Source organism: Thermobia domestica, chromosome 10, assembly GCF_964235325.1.
Source record: "Thermobia domestica chromosome 10, izTheDome1.hap1.1, whole genome shotgun sequence".
Taxonomy (NCBI): domain Eukaryota; kingdom Metazoa; phylum Arthropoda; class Insecta; order Zygentoma; family Lepismatidae; genus Thermobia; species Thermobia domestica.
Genome location: NC_137463.1, coordinates 95,054,431 through 95,069,970, shown reverse-complemented (window position 1 = coordinate 95,069,970; position 15,540 = coordinate 95,054,431). Strand labels below are relative to the sequence as shown.

At 34.4% G+C, this 15,540-nt stretch overlaps 1 protein-coding gene across 3 annotated transcripts in view; it reads right to left on the bottom strand.

Annotated features, from left to right (window-relative positions):
* Positions 1-15,143, bottom strand: part of LOC145662576 (putative fatty acyl-CoA reductase CG5065) — a 30,166-nt gene extending 15,023 nt beyond the window's left edge. Inside the window, exons 1-2 of one of the 3 annotated variants that reach the window (XM_081728269.1) lie at positions 14,831-15,143; positions 286-522 (exon numbers count right to left, since the gene is read on the bottom strand). In XM_081728269.1, coding sequence (XP_081584395.1) covers positions 286-492 — 207 coding nt within the window. In that variant the 5' untranslated portion in view covers positions 493-522; positions 14,831-15,143. Of the gene's footprint in view, positions 1-285; positions 762-12,397; positions 12,504-14,830 lie in introns of those variants that run through there. The other 2 variants (XM_081728271.1, XM_081728270.1) reach the window with 2 other exon arrangements.
* Between the last annotated feature and the right edge of the window lie 397 nt (positions 15,144-15,540).

The following is a 15,540-nucleotide window of genomic DNA, read 5'->3' as shown; positions in this document are numbered from 1 at the left end:
AAATGCGCCAAATAAGAATACATCTCAATATCATTTCCGTGGTTGGATTAAAGGAACTTCAATTTCTACGAAAAATTATTTTGTCCTGTTGCTTCTCCATTGAACTCATCAGTTCTTATCCAGATTGGAAGTGATTTTTAATATTAAAAGTTAACATAGACTAAATTAGAGAACCGATACTTATATAAAATTCAAAAAGGGTAAATGATTTGAAGTACCGTACTAATATTCATTTTATACTACTGTTTATATTCTTTCTTAAAACTAGAAATATAAATTACTTACGGGAACATTGACTAGATCCTTCAATCTGTCATTGGGAGTTTTTCCTTTCTTACTCCGCAGGAGGACGTAAATCTTTTTAATATCTGGGCAGCCTCTAAGTAATTTCTCAACAAGTGTTTTACCAATAAAACCAGAAGCTCCCGTGACGAAAACAGTTCGTCCTCGGTAGAAGTCAGGAATAGTTATTCTGCTCTCGCTGCTACTCATTTTTGTTGCTTTTTCTATTGCACCGTAATTCTGTAATTATTAGAAAATAAAAAATAAGGGGCATATTCTTTGCTATTCTCTATTATCTATTGTATTTTCTATGTACCTGAACCAGTTATTTTGTCGTAGGGAAAAGTGACATATTTTCGCTAAAATTCATTTTCTGTGCTATTGGTGCAAATTAATATTTTAAATGGTGGGGAATTCATAAAATTTCATATTTACAAAAACAAACATTGTTTAAAATAAACATTATTTTTGTCTAGTATTTTCACATTATAAAAGGTTAGCATACATTTTAAAACGAAGTTCACACGTATCAATTGTATAATATAATATAATATAATATAATATAATATAATATAATATAATATAATATAATATACAATTTATAATAAAATTATAATTCTTTAAGTATTGAAATTTGTGAAAACACGTCTCAATAATGGCTTAACTTTAAACCGTTGCAACTCATGCTGTTATTTTATTATTATTATTATTATTATTATTATTATTATTATTATTATTATTATTATTATTATTATTATTATTATTATTATCTCACGATACCACAGAAATAAAGTAAATACTAAAATATTAAATAATAAATATACTCCATAGTTCTGGATAATCACAATAACATTTTAAAACATTTTTCTGACCAGAACAAAATGAATTATTTAATAACTATACTATTTTTGTTACAGTTTCTTTTCTCAATGTCTGTCTTTTCTCAATGTCTGATGAAGAGGACGTTAGGTCCTTGAAACTGTAACAAGAATAGTATAGTTATTAAATAATTCATTTTGTTCTGGTCAGAAAAATGTTTTAAAATACTAAAATATTAAAAAGAAGAACCAACAGCACAATTCAAGTTTTTCAAATTATTACTGTTAATTTAAGATATTACCTAATCAGAATCTATTACACATAACTATTTCAGTTAAAATAATATATTGATTACAGAATATTGCCAGTTTACTTCCAGTAATATGGTACACACAATGGATATTAAAATACAATAAATTTGGATTTTGAAAGTTTGTTTCGCATTAGAGACAGTTGCATAACACTGTTTCTAACGATAAATAAATAAATAAATAAATAAATAAATAATCGAACATAAATCTGGTGCTAATGTTGGGAAGCTTTGCAAGTTATAGGTGTGTAACTCATGAGCAATGGTCGAATTGGGCCGGTATAAGAAAGTATGCCATACCGGTAGTATGTCAAGATTCCCAAATTGATCCCAGCTGTAAAAAAGTGAAAAAAAGAAAGTATACTGCAGTGATGCCTAAGTGCACATTCGTTCATATGCCAGCTCATGTGATTCGGATTCCACGTTAAGCAGTAGGTTCCGTCTCATATAGCCTAGCTACTGAAAGGGACTTTAAACTCAAAATCAACTCAACTCAACTCATTCATATGCCATTCCTCTTTCTCTCTCTCTGTCGTTTTCTTTCTGCCTTGCTCGTTTGATTTGCGTTGATGAGTTCAGTTTTTAGGAAACTTATTGAAGTATCTATTCTCCTATTTATGGAAATGTAATCTTCGACACATAGTTAATACTACGTACTTATTTAAGATACTTCTGTAGTAATGCTCGATCACATGACCACAATATGCACGTGGGAAAAATAAATAGATGAGAACGTATTATTTGGATAAATAAGGGAAAGAAAGGCGATGACTTGTTTTAACTATTCAAAAAGTATAAAGACAGGTTTATAGATACAATCATACTGATACTGTAGTAATTTATTTTCTATTCGATCATTAAACACTAGTCAACAAAACTTTTGGAATTTTTTTTTTTAAAAAGCGTAAGTTTTTATATGGGTTTCAACTATTTATATTAATAACAATAATAAAAGAAATCTATGAATGACATACCAGAAATGTTTTATTTATTTATATATTTATTCAATATGCATGTTAGATGACAAGATACTTGCATGTCATCAATAAACTAAGATTCACATTGTGTCCAAATTTCGTAGATTGCTTTAAAATAATTCCTATAGGAGTTTAATAAAAAAAAATCCGAAATTTGAAGAGAGCCATTAGCATAATTATGTTATTAGCTGATAAATATGCTAAATATGGATTATGTAATGCAACAGTTTTTAGAACATATGCTCTCTGTTTTATTGTTATTAACGAAAAATAAATTTAACATATTTTTAAAAAAATCCCTGTTCCCATTTTCTTCGAGCCTACTACAATTTGCCAATAATTATATATAAATACTCAACATGGGCCAGCATACTAGATATCAACGTTGGTTCTATGCAAATTGAAAAGATATTACATGTTAGTTCAAAATACATTTTTTTAATATTATGTTTATTTAGTTTTTTCTTTCTTTTCTTAAGTGTCATAGCTGCACTCCAACCAGTAATATGGAAAGTTCTCGTTGATAAATATTGTGATTTTCGATCCAAAGATTACCCAACAAAGTTATGATTACCCTATATTGGCCCAACATTTTACACTATTGTGCTTTTAAAATCCAGGAATGTTGTAGATTTGAAGATGAGAGTCTCGTTTGAAATAATTTGTAAAATGAACGTGATAATATTGTAAATTTTGGCAGTGTTTCACGTACAGTAAGCAGTCAGTTGTTTATAACATGGTGACGGTTCAGGAGAAGGTGTAGCGTATTCTGGAGTTTGCTGAATTTTTAAAATCATGATGACCACAGAGTTCACAGGAGGAAAGCTTCACATGACGGAAGCATTAAAAAAATGGATTAAAAATTTCAAAGAAAGTGCAAGAGTTGCTTATTTACCACGTGTTGGTTTCTCTGTAGTTATCATGAGGACAAATGTATTCAGAAGTCCCAAACATCCGTCACAAGGAAACCTTCTGTATTAGGAGTAAATACAGTTATAAGACTCTAAAAAAATACTTGATTTATACACATTTTAGTTTAAGCTTATGATCAAGAATGCTTCCTTGCCAGCTGTATGAGGGCTACAGAAACTTAAGTAAGATTTCTTATGTGAAAAATAAGAAATATTTCCGTAACAATCATTCATCAATACGCTCGAGCAGTGAGTTTCTGACTTCACTAAGTACTTAAAATTTTCATTTTTACTCAATTATCCTTACAGCTTGAATCAGAGTTAATAAATTATAGTATTGCAATTTGACCAATGCTCAAGCAGATTCCTGTGAGATTACCGAAGTCAGGCAGTGTGAAGTTTGGGTCAGTACTTGGATGAGAGACTATTTGGGTAAACCAGATGTGTTGATAGTTTAGCATTTACATTTACAAGCTAATTAAATTAAAGAGGTGGCCGATTCCGGTCGAGAAAACCCTGCAGGACTTGCAATGTGTTGATCATACATTCCCCAAACTTTTACTCATCGTTTGGTCAACTTAAGACCATTATGATTTTTTGGGGGATTTTCGGGGTCAGGGAATTTAGTTGAACTTGGTATTTTCATAAGATATATGTAAGCATACATGCAAAATTTAAAGAAAATCTAGTTGGTAGAAGTGATGGAAAATTATAGTTCATTCCTCTTTATAATGACATGTCTGGACGTTGGACGTAGCGTGGTTTCCTATTTAAGGGAAGTAGTTTCCTCATTTTAAGTTCATTATTCTGAATATTTAATACACTTTTTTAAAATTATAATCAGAATACATGTAACATTTTCAAGTCGATTCCAGTTTTTACAATAATTATTAATCTAATTTGACGCGTGTTCTCCTTATGCCTGGTTAAAGTGTTCTATCTGAGGTAAAAAATTTCTTCAAGTTTATGGGAAGAAGGGAAGGAACTCAAAATACTGACAGCATTGCCTTTTTGTATGGCTATGCTTATACGTTGCAGTAAAAATTGATAGCTTCTCGGGTCTCCTGTTTTTGCTGTCAGACTTGCTTCTAGTTCCTTCAAAAAATCAATTGCTTCTTTGCTGAAGACACCTGTTGTTTCGGTAGCAAAGGCTATAAAATGATGGTCTTCTTTAAGTTAGAGTATTTTGAGTGTTTGCGTGAACAAGCCGCTTCCGCTGCACTCCATGCTTTTATACTTGTAGATTGTAGATAAGATGGAGCAAACGTATCCACACATGTGACATCCCAGACTAAACTTAGACCCTTTTTCCACGGAATTAATGTTATTTCGTCTGGCCGTTTACCATCGTTCCTGAACATTCCTGGAGGTTCTAATATACTCGGAAAGTCGATGCTTGCAAGAGTTTCTTTTGATTATGTTGTTTAATTCGCCATGACGTGCAAATCTTCCTCCACTTTTGTTGCAGCTCAAAGCATGAAGACCTTTCTTGTCCATCTTGTTGTTGCAGGTGCAAATAAATTCATGGCAAATATTCAGGCCTAAGCGCAATCCTATGCAAATTTTGAAAAAGTTGTCATTCAAGAATGTCCCTATGTATATAGATGGTATTGACTGTAGCCATGCTCCTGATTCCTTCTCTCTTAAAGCTTTGATGCGTGCACTTTCAATATTGTTTTCAGCGACTATTTCGTGTTCGATTACCTCATTTAGAATAATTTGATCCCATTGTTTCTGTGACTCTTTTAAAACCGGGGTTTTTCCATCGTAAATGAATTTCCAAATTTCCAAAGCCTCTGCCAAGTGGCTTATTAACACTTCGTCAACTGGATACTTTATAATTTTGGAAACGAGTGGCAACGCTCCGTGGCAAGAGGAAGGCAGGAAGGCATAGGTCTGAAGCCTTTCTTATGCCTAAACCACCGACTCGGATGGGAAGGCTAGCTTGAGACTATTGCGTTTCGTTGATATTAAAATTTATTGTTGATTGTAACGCTTTCTTCAGTATGTGATCCATTTGTAGAAGTCTGGAGGGATTGGCCCATGTGGGAACTGTTCGGAGAAAGTAAGTTTGTTTAGGTATGCCAAAGCAATTTTTGAGCAAAAAGAAAGCAATGCGGGCTGGTAAACTTTCTAATCGGAAAGATATTCTTTTGAGATAATTCAGGTGTTTCTCGAAATGGTATTCGATTCCTTCTTCGTGTAGTGGTGATCCCAGCAATGAGATCTCATTATTTTTCACTATTCGTATTCCGGGTAATATGTTTGAAAATTCAGATACAATTTTAGGGTCGTTTTTTTTTTTTTTTTTTTTTTTGAATTGAAGAAAAGTGTACAGTTTAATACACTATTATGCATTACTCATATGTCATTATTGCATTATTGAAATCAATACATTATTTTGTTTATTCAGGGGAAGCGGTGCATCCACAGCTTCCACGCACTTGGTTTGGGCTATATATTTTGTTCCTAATAACTGCGTCCTATATTATCAGAATTTTGTGTGAATCCCATAAACCAGCAGTTTTCAATCTTTTTGTGTTTTAGGTACATTTATTGTGTAAATTTAATCAGGCAAATCCATGCCTCTAGGTTTGCATCTATCGAAATATTGGAAATAAAAATGGCAGACAACCTGTGAGAGATCGTCTGTTGATAAAGGGGCATAAGCTGCCCAAATCAGACCAGACAAGAAAAGAAAACTACAGCAATATCCTTATGTACTCCGAGCTTGAAAGGTTAAAATCCCTGGCACATAAAAAATTATTTTGTTTTTTACAGCTTGCCAAGTTATTTTGTATTTTTGATCGTAAAGAAACATTGCCGGTATGTACGGAAGTGCAATTAGCTGGCCATCAAATAACGAAAAATACACGTACTTATTTTTACCGTTCTGAAAGATAGCTATATGCTATATAAAAGCGAATGTAACTTTGTGTTACTTCATCAGGGAATAACTACCGAATCAATTAAGATGATACTTGGCAACATTTATAATTTCCGTATGGAGGGCAAGAAGGGATGAGGAACTAGATGGGAAAAAATAAGTGACATGTGAAAACAATATCCATCAGGATGGGATGAAGTTTTGAAGGATTTACATGTAAAAATAATCGTAAACGACAAATATTAGTGTCCAATACATAATTTTCGGTGTCGCTGAAATGAATAGTGACACTCCAGATGCCATTTCAGTCCATATTCATCTCCATCGATTGGGGTGAGGGATGGAAAATTTATATATATGTTCTCTTTGTATCCTATACTCTAGGCTAATCGGAATCTTTCTGATTGCTACCCCTAAAATGGGAATGGGGAGTTTCATTTTGTTTCGTCCACCATGTCTCTGAATAGGGTATGCATTACTCACTCGTACGTATTCAGTTTTCAGGAGGCTGGGGGAGGAAGGGTGAAAAATATTGACCACGGTAACACGAGGGGGTCATATACAAATGAATAATAAACTGTTGCATAAAAGGTGTATGAAATTGGGATCTGCATGATGTCCTTTCTTCTAGTAAACCATTTGAAAATCGCTATCGTAAACTTGAGTTATATCCACAGGTGTACGCATGGAGGAGGGCAGGTGCCCTTTAGTGTTACGGCACAACAATGTAACACCAAACACTGTTTTAATGTTACTTTAAGGATAGTATAATAGCTATAAATTGATAGAGTGATTATACGAACACAATGAAGAGCATTTGTCAACAATTAAAGATACTCAAGTCATCACACAATATAGTCCAATAATAAATATGGTTTGAATGTTGTTATATCACACCCTTCGTGGACCTCTCATGACCGGAAGGATTCTGATAATTTTGGATTAATCTAAGAAAGAAATTAGGGCATAAATTTTGTACATAAATTTACAAAATGAGACGAGACAAAATTTTTTTTTCCGAAAATCGAGACGAGAGGAGACTTCAACATAATTTACAAGACGAGAAAACCTGATAACTTGTCTCGTGGGTAAAATTAGCTATGTTATCTCCTAACGAACTAATTTATTCTAATACAGCCAAGACAAAATAAATGTTGAACTGCGAAACGAGCAATTGATCTAAAATTTTACGTCTGACTGTAAGTTTTCGGGCTGGTTCAATTAACTGGTGGTTCCATTAAGCATAATTGCATTTGCATATCTATTTATCCATCTTTCAAAATATTGCGAAGACTTCATCTGTAACTTTGCACTTGCCATGAATAGTAATTTCTTCAGTTCTGTAGTGCGCGCTTAATTGTTACATGTGCAAAAATTTGCGTGTATAAAGTATATAAATTTTACTATGAGTAGCATCATATTTCGTCGCTTGTATATTAACAAAACATCATTGTGCTTGAGTTAGGATATTAAAATTATTGTGCCTAAAGACAATTATGAATTCAAGTACAAATATAGAGTTGAATTGCTTTTGAGTTTAACGTCCCGTTCAGCAGCGAGGCTATATGAGATGTGGACCTAAACGTGGAATCCGAACCACATGAGCTCCCGCCGGGAATCGAACCCGGGTGTCCCACGCCAAAGGTGCGTACGCTAACGCTGGAGCTCTACAAAGATAGAATTGGATTAAATGTTAAATTCAGTGGGCAGACTAGAGAATTAACTTGAATGTTAGCACTGTAAAATTTATATCAATGGGGAGGCCTATCTACGTATAACTTGAAACATAACATCTACATGGCAGGCTACAGATTACCATGATAATATCATATATAAGACAGATTTCCTGATGAAATTTATAGGCATCGGAAAATAAGCATAACAATTATAAAAATCATTTGTTCAAAATTCCTCCTTTTAAAAAGTGAAAATATAGTAAACTTAAGCCAAACAGACAAGGCATAATATCAAGTAAAAATGTAAAATTGTTGTGTCATTTAGCCTATCACCTTGCCACAAAAACAGAGACATACCAAATAAGAAGTTTATGATGATACATTTAAAGAAAAGACTTCATCAGTGTTACTTAAACTGCAACTGCAGACAATATGTATTGAATTTGATTAATTTATTCATTATACACTGCTCAACATGCAAGATCATTCTAAGAAGAAAAACAAGCACATGTACAATGAAATTATGTTAATTATATGGAAATATTTACAAACTACGAAGCATTATTTAAAGTATAAAAAAAGTAAGAAAAGTAATACCGGTAAAAACAAAAGAGAAACGAAGGCAGTAGGTAATAAGAAAGAAGAAAGGAAGGAAGAAAGAAAATATATTGTTGACGTCAGCAACTAAGTTGTTGGCTGAAGGTAAGTCAGAAGTCTCGAAGGTCAAGAACATTTACACGTGGATTATTAACCTACATGAATAAAACACGAAAACATTTGCAGGTTATGGAAGAGCAATGAATGAATCTGCAATTATTCCTTCCTGTTTCTACGTCAAGTTCCTCTACGCATTTTCTTTACGTACAAAATGTATTTAAATAAATTTAAATTACTACTACACGCATTAGCCGTATTAATAATAAGAACAAAATGATCGAGGAAATAAAGAGTCGATTAATGATATCTTATTACACATATGGTTTTAACTAACAACTCTATGGCCTATGGAACCCGAAGGCTCAATGTCGCGTTCAGAAAAGCTCTCCACTGACTTCTATCCTTAGCCAACCGGATCCAGTTTCTACTTTGTATTCCTATTTCTGCAAGGCCCATCTTAATATTGTCTTACCATCTGCGCCTAGGTCTTCCTAATGGTCGTTTTCCGATAGGTCTTCCGGTTAAAATTTTAAAAGTATTCCTACCTTCTCCCATTCTGGCTACATGAGCTGACCACCTGAGCCTCTTAGATTTGATGACCCTAATAATGTTTAGTAAATCGTATAAATTATGTAGTTCCTCGTTATGAAGTTTCCGCTATTCCCCATTCCCGTTCCTCTTGGATCCGAATATTCGTCTCAGGATCTTCTCAAATACTTTAAGACTACGTTGTTCCCTTAGAGCAGCATTTCCCAACCTTTTTCAACTTGCGGCACACTACGGGTGCTACTTGGTTTCTCGCGGCACACTTATAGATATTATTATTTGTAAATATAAAACACAGAGGTATTTTGTCTGTGATTATTGATCTCCTTCTCACAAAGAAATCTCTTTCACTGTTTTTTTTCCCGTGGTAAATCATTATGTTTATTTTTTATTCTAATTTAAAAATAGAAAACAATTGCAATGGAATATTGGACTCAGGTTTTTTAAAATACGCTTTCTTTTTAAAACCTGTATCCAACCTTTTACTAAGAAGGAAGATCACTAAATAACGAAAGAGCAAACAAATCTCTTCCACTTTTAAAACACAAATGTAGGTAATTTGTCGAAAGGATTGAATGATATTTTAAATTTTCAAGTTACGAAATAGTCTGCAACAATAAAGAAGGAATAATGGTCATAACAATGATAACAAATACTTCTTTGAACATTAGAAATGTATAGAACAGTAACACGGTATGAAACTTAAGATTCGAGGTTCATAGTAATATGAAATACAAATATACATTTTTCCCTACGTTTTGCAACTTGATTGCTATAAAATTAATAATTTTGTTTCAATTCCTTGCGGCACACCAGCGTCCCACTCACGGCACACCAGTGTGCCACGGCACACCGGTTGGGAAACTCTGCCTTAGAGAAAGCGATCATGTTTCGCATCCATTTCGTCCTGAAACGATATGAACTTGCGTGCTTGGAACCCTCCTTGATGAAATTTTGTATACACCACTGGAAACACAAGTCAACAAATACTGAATTGATTGAGTTGATTTTGAGTTTAACGTCCCTTTCAGCAGCGAGGCTATATGAGACGTGGATCTAGGGATTAACGTGGAATCCGAACTACATGAGCTACTGCAGGGAATCGAACCTGGGTCTCCCACGCCAAAGACCTGTACGCTAACAGCTTAGTCGCGAATGAGCTCTCAACAAATATTGTATTGGTAGGTAAGGGAAATGGGCAGGTCAGTATAGCCCTGGACAACATGGAAGTAAAGTTTCTTAGACTTTGGCACATACTGAAGGTAATGTCAGCACCACGTGCCTTCCGGCCACCTTTGATCCTTAGATTTATCCAGGTATCCATTTACAGAAGATGGATGAACTTCTGTCCTCCTCCACTGGGTATCAAACCAGGATCGTCTGGTTGGAATGTAGATACACCTTAAATAAACCAAACAGGGCGTACTTGTGTATCTTCTTAGGAGACCGCTTATGTTATTCCTTATTGTTAGAACAATCTTAATCCGATTTTAGGTTATAAAGGTATTTCTAGTGCCCGAATTCCCGTCTTTATTTATTTGTGCGGTTAAAATAATTAACTTTCTCTGATGCTTCTTTTCCTGCTTTCTTTTCTTTCTTTTTCTTTTTCTTTTCTTTTCCTTTTTAAAGCACCTACTTGCTTTGTTTTCATTATTACTAATCGTACCCCTCAAACCTTCGGCACGCTGTATGCTAGCTGTATATTTATCAGCATTTATATCTTACTTTCTATGTTAAAGAAGAAATGAAACTGAATAATCAAAAATTAACCACTAACGGAATGTTAAAATGTATCTACAGAAAAATGTGCCATAAAACTCACATTCTTTCTTTACTACAAAATTCATAAATGGAACACCTAAGAACTCTGTGCTTAAGATGTAAGCAGTGTTCTAAGAGAATGAATATAGAGGAATATATATACGTAGTATGCCTTACTTGGATGAACTACGTTAACGTACTCCCTAACTTCAGAGCTTGTGCTTGTGCTTGAGCATAGATCAATGTCTTTCTTAAATTATTCCGAGCACTGGATGATAGACTTGAACCAGGGCCGGCTCTAGCATATGTGCAACACGTGCATTTGTACGGGGCTGCAAAATCTGTCATAACTGTATTATTAAAAATAAATATATCTTGTTGGAAACGGACTTCATGATGAAGGTAGTTAAATTTACTAAGCTGACCATCTATTTGAATACTACATTTATAAATCATGTTAAGGTCGCATGAACAGTGTTAAAGTAAATAGTCAAACAAATCCCAGCATGAATTGCTTATTTGTCTAACACGAGAACTCGATTCCCGAACATTAGCGAACGCCTGTTCCATTTAGTTAGTTAATACAGTTTTGATATGAAAATTAATCTTTTTTTTTGTCACAAACAAGTTCCTTATCATTAAAGGTGGAAACAAGTTTTTTTTTTTAATTAACAGATGTAGAAGGAAAAATCAAGAAATAAAGATAAAAGAGCTAGTTGCACTGGAATTGCAAACTGATATAGGCCCTATTGAGATTGAAGCTCGATATCGAATTCTATAAAAAGGATTACCATCTTTCCTCTGCAGGTGTGTTTGCTTTATCTTTCACTAATATAATAGATTACTATTTAAAGAAGAAACGGACACAAGAGATTGTATTTGTAGTGTCTAGACCTTTCCGAGTACGAGTGCAGACCTTTCCGAGTACGAGTGTACACCTTTCCCTCCCCTTCGTTGTTCATGATGGGGTAGCATATTTAAAATCGTGGCTTTTAAGAATTGGTCTTTCTGGAGAAAGGAGAGGGGCAGCAAATAATGCCATTGCAAGGGGCGGCAAATTGCCTACTGCCGACACTGATCTAAACGCCAAACTACTGTGACTGTTTGACAATGGGAATGAACAAAAGAATCATCCAAGTAGTCATGGAACATCAGCTTATATTGCTATTCTATATTTGACTATTGACACAAATAAAAAAAAAAGTTTAGAAAAACTTTGAATTAATCTACCTAAGTAGCAGTACAGATAGTAGATCAAAATGTGAGAGTAGCACAGGTAGTAGGCTAACAGGATCAGTAGCCAGTTAGCCGTACGTTATAATTTGACGTTTCGCCGAGCATGTGCCAACGTAACTCCTACAAAGGAAGTAAAAATGCGATGGAAAATGTGAAGTCGAAATCATTGGATAATTGAAGGCATATCATTGCTTGGCCAATGCGTACCGTGGTTCAACGTAATTTTGAACTTCATTTTTGCAATTTCCAACTATATCGACCATGAGTCTAGTAGGTCCCACCAAGTGTGCTGCTGAGGAAGATGGTTGATCCATTTAGAAGAATTTTAAACTCACCTGAATGAATTCTTTCTCATAGACTAAAATTAGGCACTATAACTTAGCCAGCTACCAAATGCATCTTGCGACATGATTACACGTTCAAGTCTGAGGGAAGATAAACTTCTTACACAATCGTACTTGAAGATTTTATTTCAATTCCCAATCAGATTAATCAATATGTTTGAAGAAAGTTGCACGGTCATTGCACATAGAATACCATTAATATCACATCACCAATAAACATGCGTCCATTGTTCACACTAAACTAGGCAGAGGACACTATTTATAATACAATGGCAATGTCAGAGGTTATTGGATACAACATGAACTCTCACTGTAATTGTGAAACAAAATTGTTACAAACGGTCGGTAACAAAGTCACTTGTAATAATCACTCTCCATGAAATGTTGGTATTTTGAAAGCCTACTTTCGGGGATGTGAGCCTCGTTCACCAACTTTTACTCGTATGTGTTTGTAACATAAACAAAATCACTGGCACTTGATGCTAGAAGCTCGATTTTCTTTTGAAACTGTTAAATTAATTTGAATATATTAAAAATTGCAATTATCCGCATATTAACGAATTCAAACTGCTAGATTTATACTGAAGTTATTGATAAAAGAAAATCTAACCCTTAAGTACTAGCTCGGGGTGTACACAGATCCCCAAACAGGTAACTTTCATGTTGCTAGCCAGAAGTCCTGATGAAAAACATAACAAAGTGTCTCAAAACGAGTACAAAAAATCTAGCAAATACTTTTAAAAAAATGTCTAGAGTTATGCTACATTGTCTTAATTATTCATATATATATATATATATATATATATATATATATATATATATATATATATATATATATATATATATATATATATATATATATATAAATTTGGGGTCTATTGGACCCCCGCGCGAGTACTGCTGTTACAAAAAAAGGCGCGAGTACTTACGGTTAAGGACAGATTGATAGGAAAGCATCCAGTTACTCCAGCAATTTCTAATATAGACCTTCCCAGCTCGCGCCGTGTGGACTTTGTGGTGGACAAACACGGTGCTCGTGGGTTTTCTCGGGTTTCTCCCGTTTCCTCCCACTTTCTTCATTCCACCATTTTACTCATCTTTCATCATCACCGTCTCCTTTAGCCTAACCGGCATAACCGTGGGACGTAAAACTTCAAGATTTCATTTCATTTTTTTTTCTAATTTAGACCTGAATTTATGGCAAACAGCATAGGTTTCATTCCGTATCAGTTTACATCAACGCAACTCACCGGAAAATTTGAGTTTTAGTTTGCGATATTCGATATCACATACCGATTTTGCGGTAAGAGGTCAATGACACAAATTTTGGGTTTTGTAATAATTTACATTCCGTTTTTTTCTTTTCACAGACTAAGCACCAAAAGTTCTTCAGTATATTTTGCATTGCATTGCGATCTGCAGATATACGCAGACTTTGCGAAGATATACGAAAAAGAAAATGAAATGAAATATTTCAGCTTAACGTCCCACGATTATGCTATTTAGACTTATGGAGACGATGATTAAGGCAATTGTATGATGATGGAAGAATTGGTGGAATGAGAAAGTGGGAGGAAATGGGAGTGCTCAGAAAAAACAATGGGCACGATGTTATCCACCACAAACTTACTTGTCCAAGGATCGAACCAGGGTCCCCCACACAAGAACTAAGCACCCAACCACCGAGCCACCGTGTCCACTAATATAATTATACGAGATGAGACCCTAGTCCATATTTTGACTCTTTCAAATTATATACGAAGCCCTTTTACTCTTATTCCACTTCACACTATTCATAAGGTAGAGTGGATGACACATATTTAATGCAATATCTTCAGAAGATTTGGGGGTATCAATGTTGTTTGCTGTACATAACTTCCCTTCTGTAAGTGAGGAAATCAATCTTCTTTCCGTATACAACCTCCATACATCTCCACATTACGAATTGGCGGACGCAGTGACTCAGTAACAGAGCGATCGCTTCTACGTAGTCTATGGTCGAAATGGACTGGAGTTCGTAACTGGAAAAATATGGTTGAAAAATACGTTGACCCAGTGTAGTTTTCAGTGGCCAACCAACAATTTGCCACAATTTATCCAATAGTTTCAATCTCGCACTCCCAATCGCATTATTACTTCTTTTGTAGGGATTACATTGGCAACTGATCGTGAGTGGGTTGGCAAATTGTCGGTAAAGCGGCTGATTACAACGAAGTTCCAACGTTGGTACCTGGCTGCCCTACAACTTCTTACTATTGGACCTACTATCTGTGCTACTACGAAACCGTGTATTTTAAAGTTACTAGGCACATTATAGACTAATTACCGTTAGTTATTTCTTCGTGTAGCCACTTAGTTCCCAGAGTAACTGATCTTTGCAATTACAGAAAGGAAAAAACATGAAGAACTGTAATGTTGACTTACCTTCTTCCGCTTCACTGCCTATTGCTCGAGTTATCACACACTGACCAGCACACTATAAATGTTTCGATACTCATAATGAGTTCTTCCTATAAGAGGCGAGATAATATGGGGTTTCTTCGACACAGACCAACATACGTGTGAGTGACCTTCAATCAAATGACGCAAGTCCACCCCAATCATTTCATTCGCACCGTTATTATTTTTGTCTGTTTATTCTATAAATGAAATGGACAAATACAACATAACCGGTGCATAATCTCGTTCACCTTGGGCATAAGGCACGAAAACATTCATCATAAGCCTCCAGCCATTTTAAGCATGATTATTTTTTTATTACGTAAATGTTGTTTTGTATTCTTTTTAAATATCATCTGTACTTTGTTATGTAATTATGGAGATATCCACCTGCATCCTTCCTTCCGAAATCCGGTCCTTCCACAAAGAAAAGACGTAGCAGTGACGTCACAGATCTTAACGTATTACATCAATTTATTACGTCAAAATATTTAATTTTTTGTGAACTTGTGTTTTCTTCATTGCTATATTTGGAACTATGAAGTATATTGGAATAAATAATAAACAATGAAAATTCTATAATATTATTACGTTTGTCAGAGAAAAATGTCCATCTTATGAGACATATACCAATCGATAGATTTCATTGAGCTAACAAATTTGTATGAATAAGTGCAAATCATCATGCGTAGTTT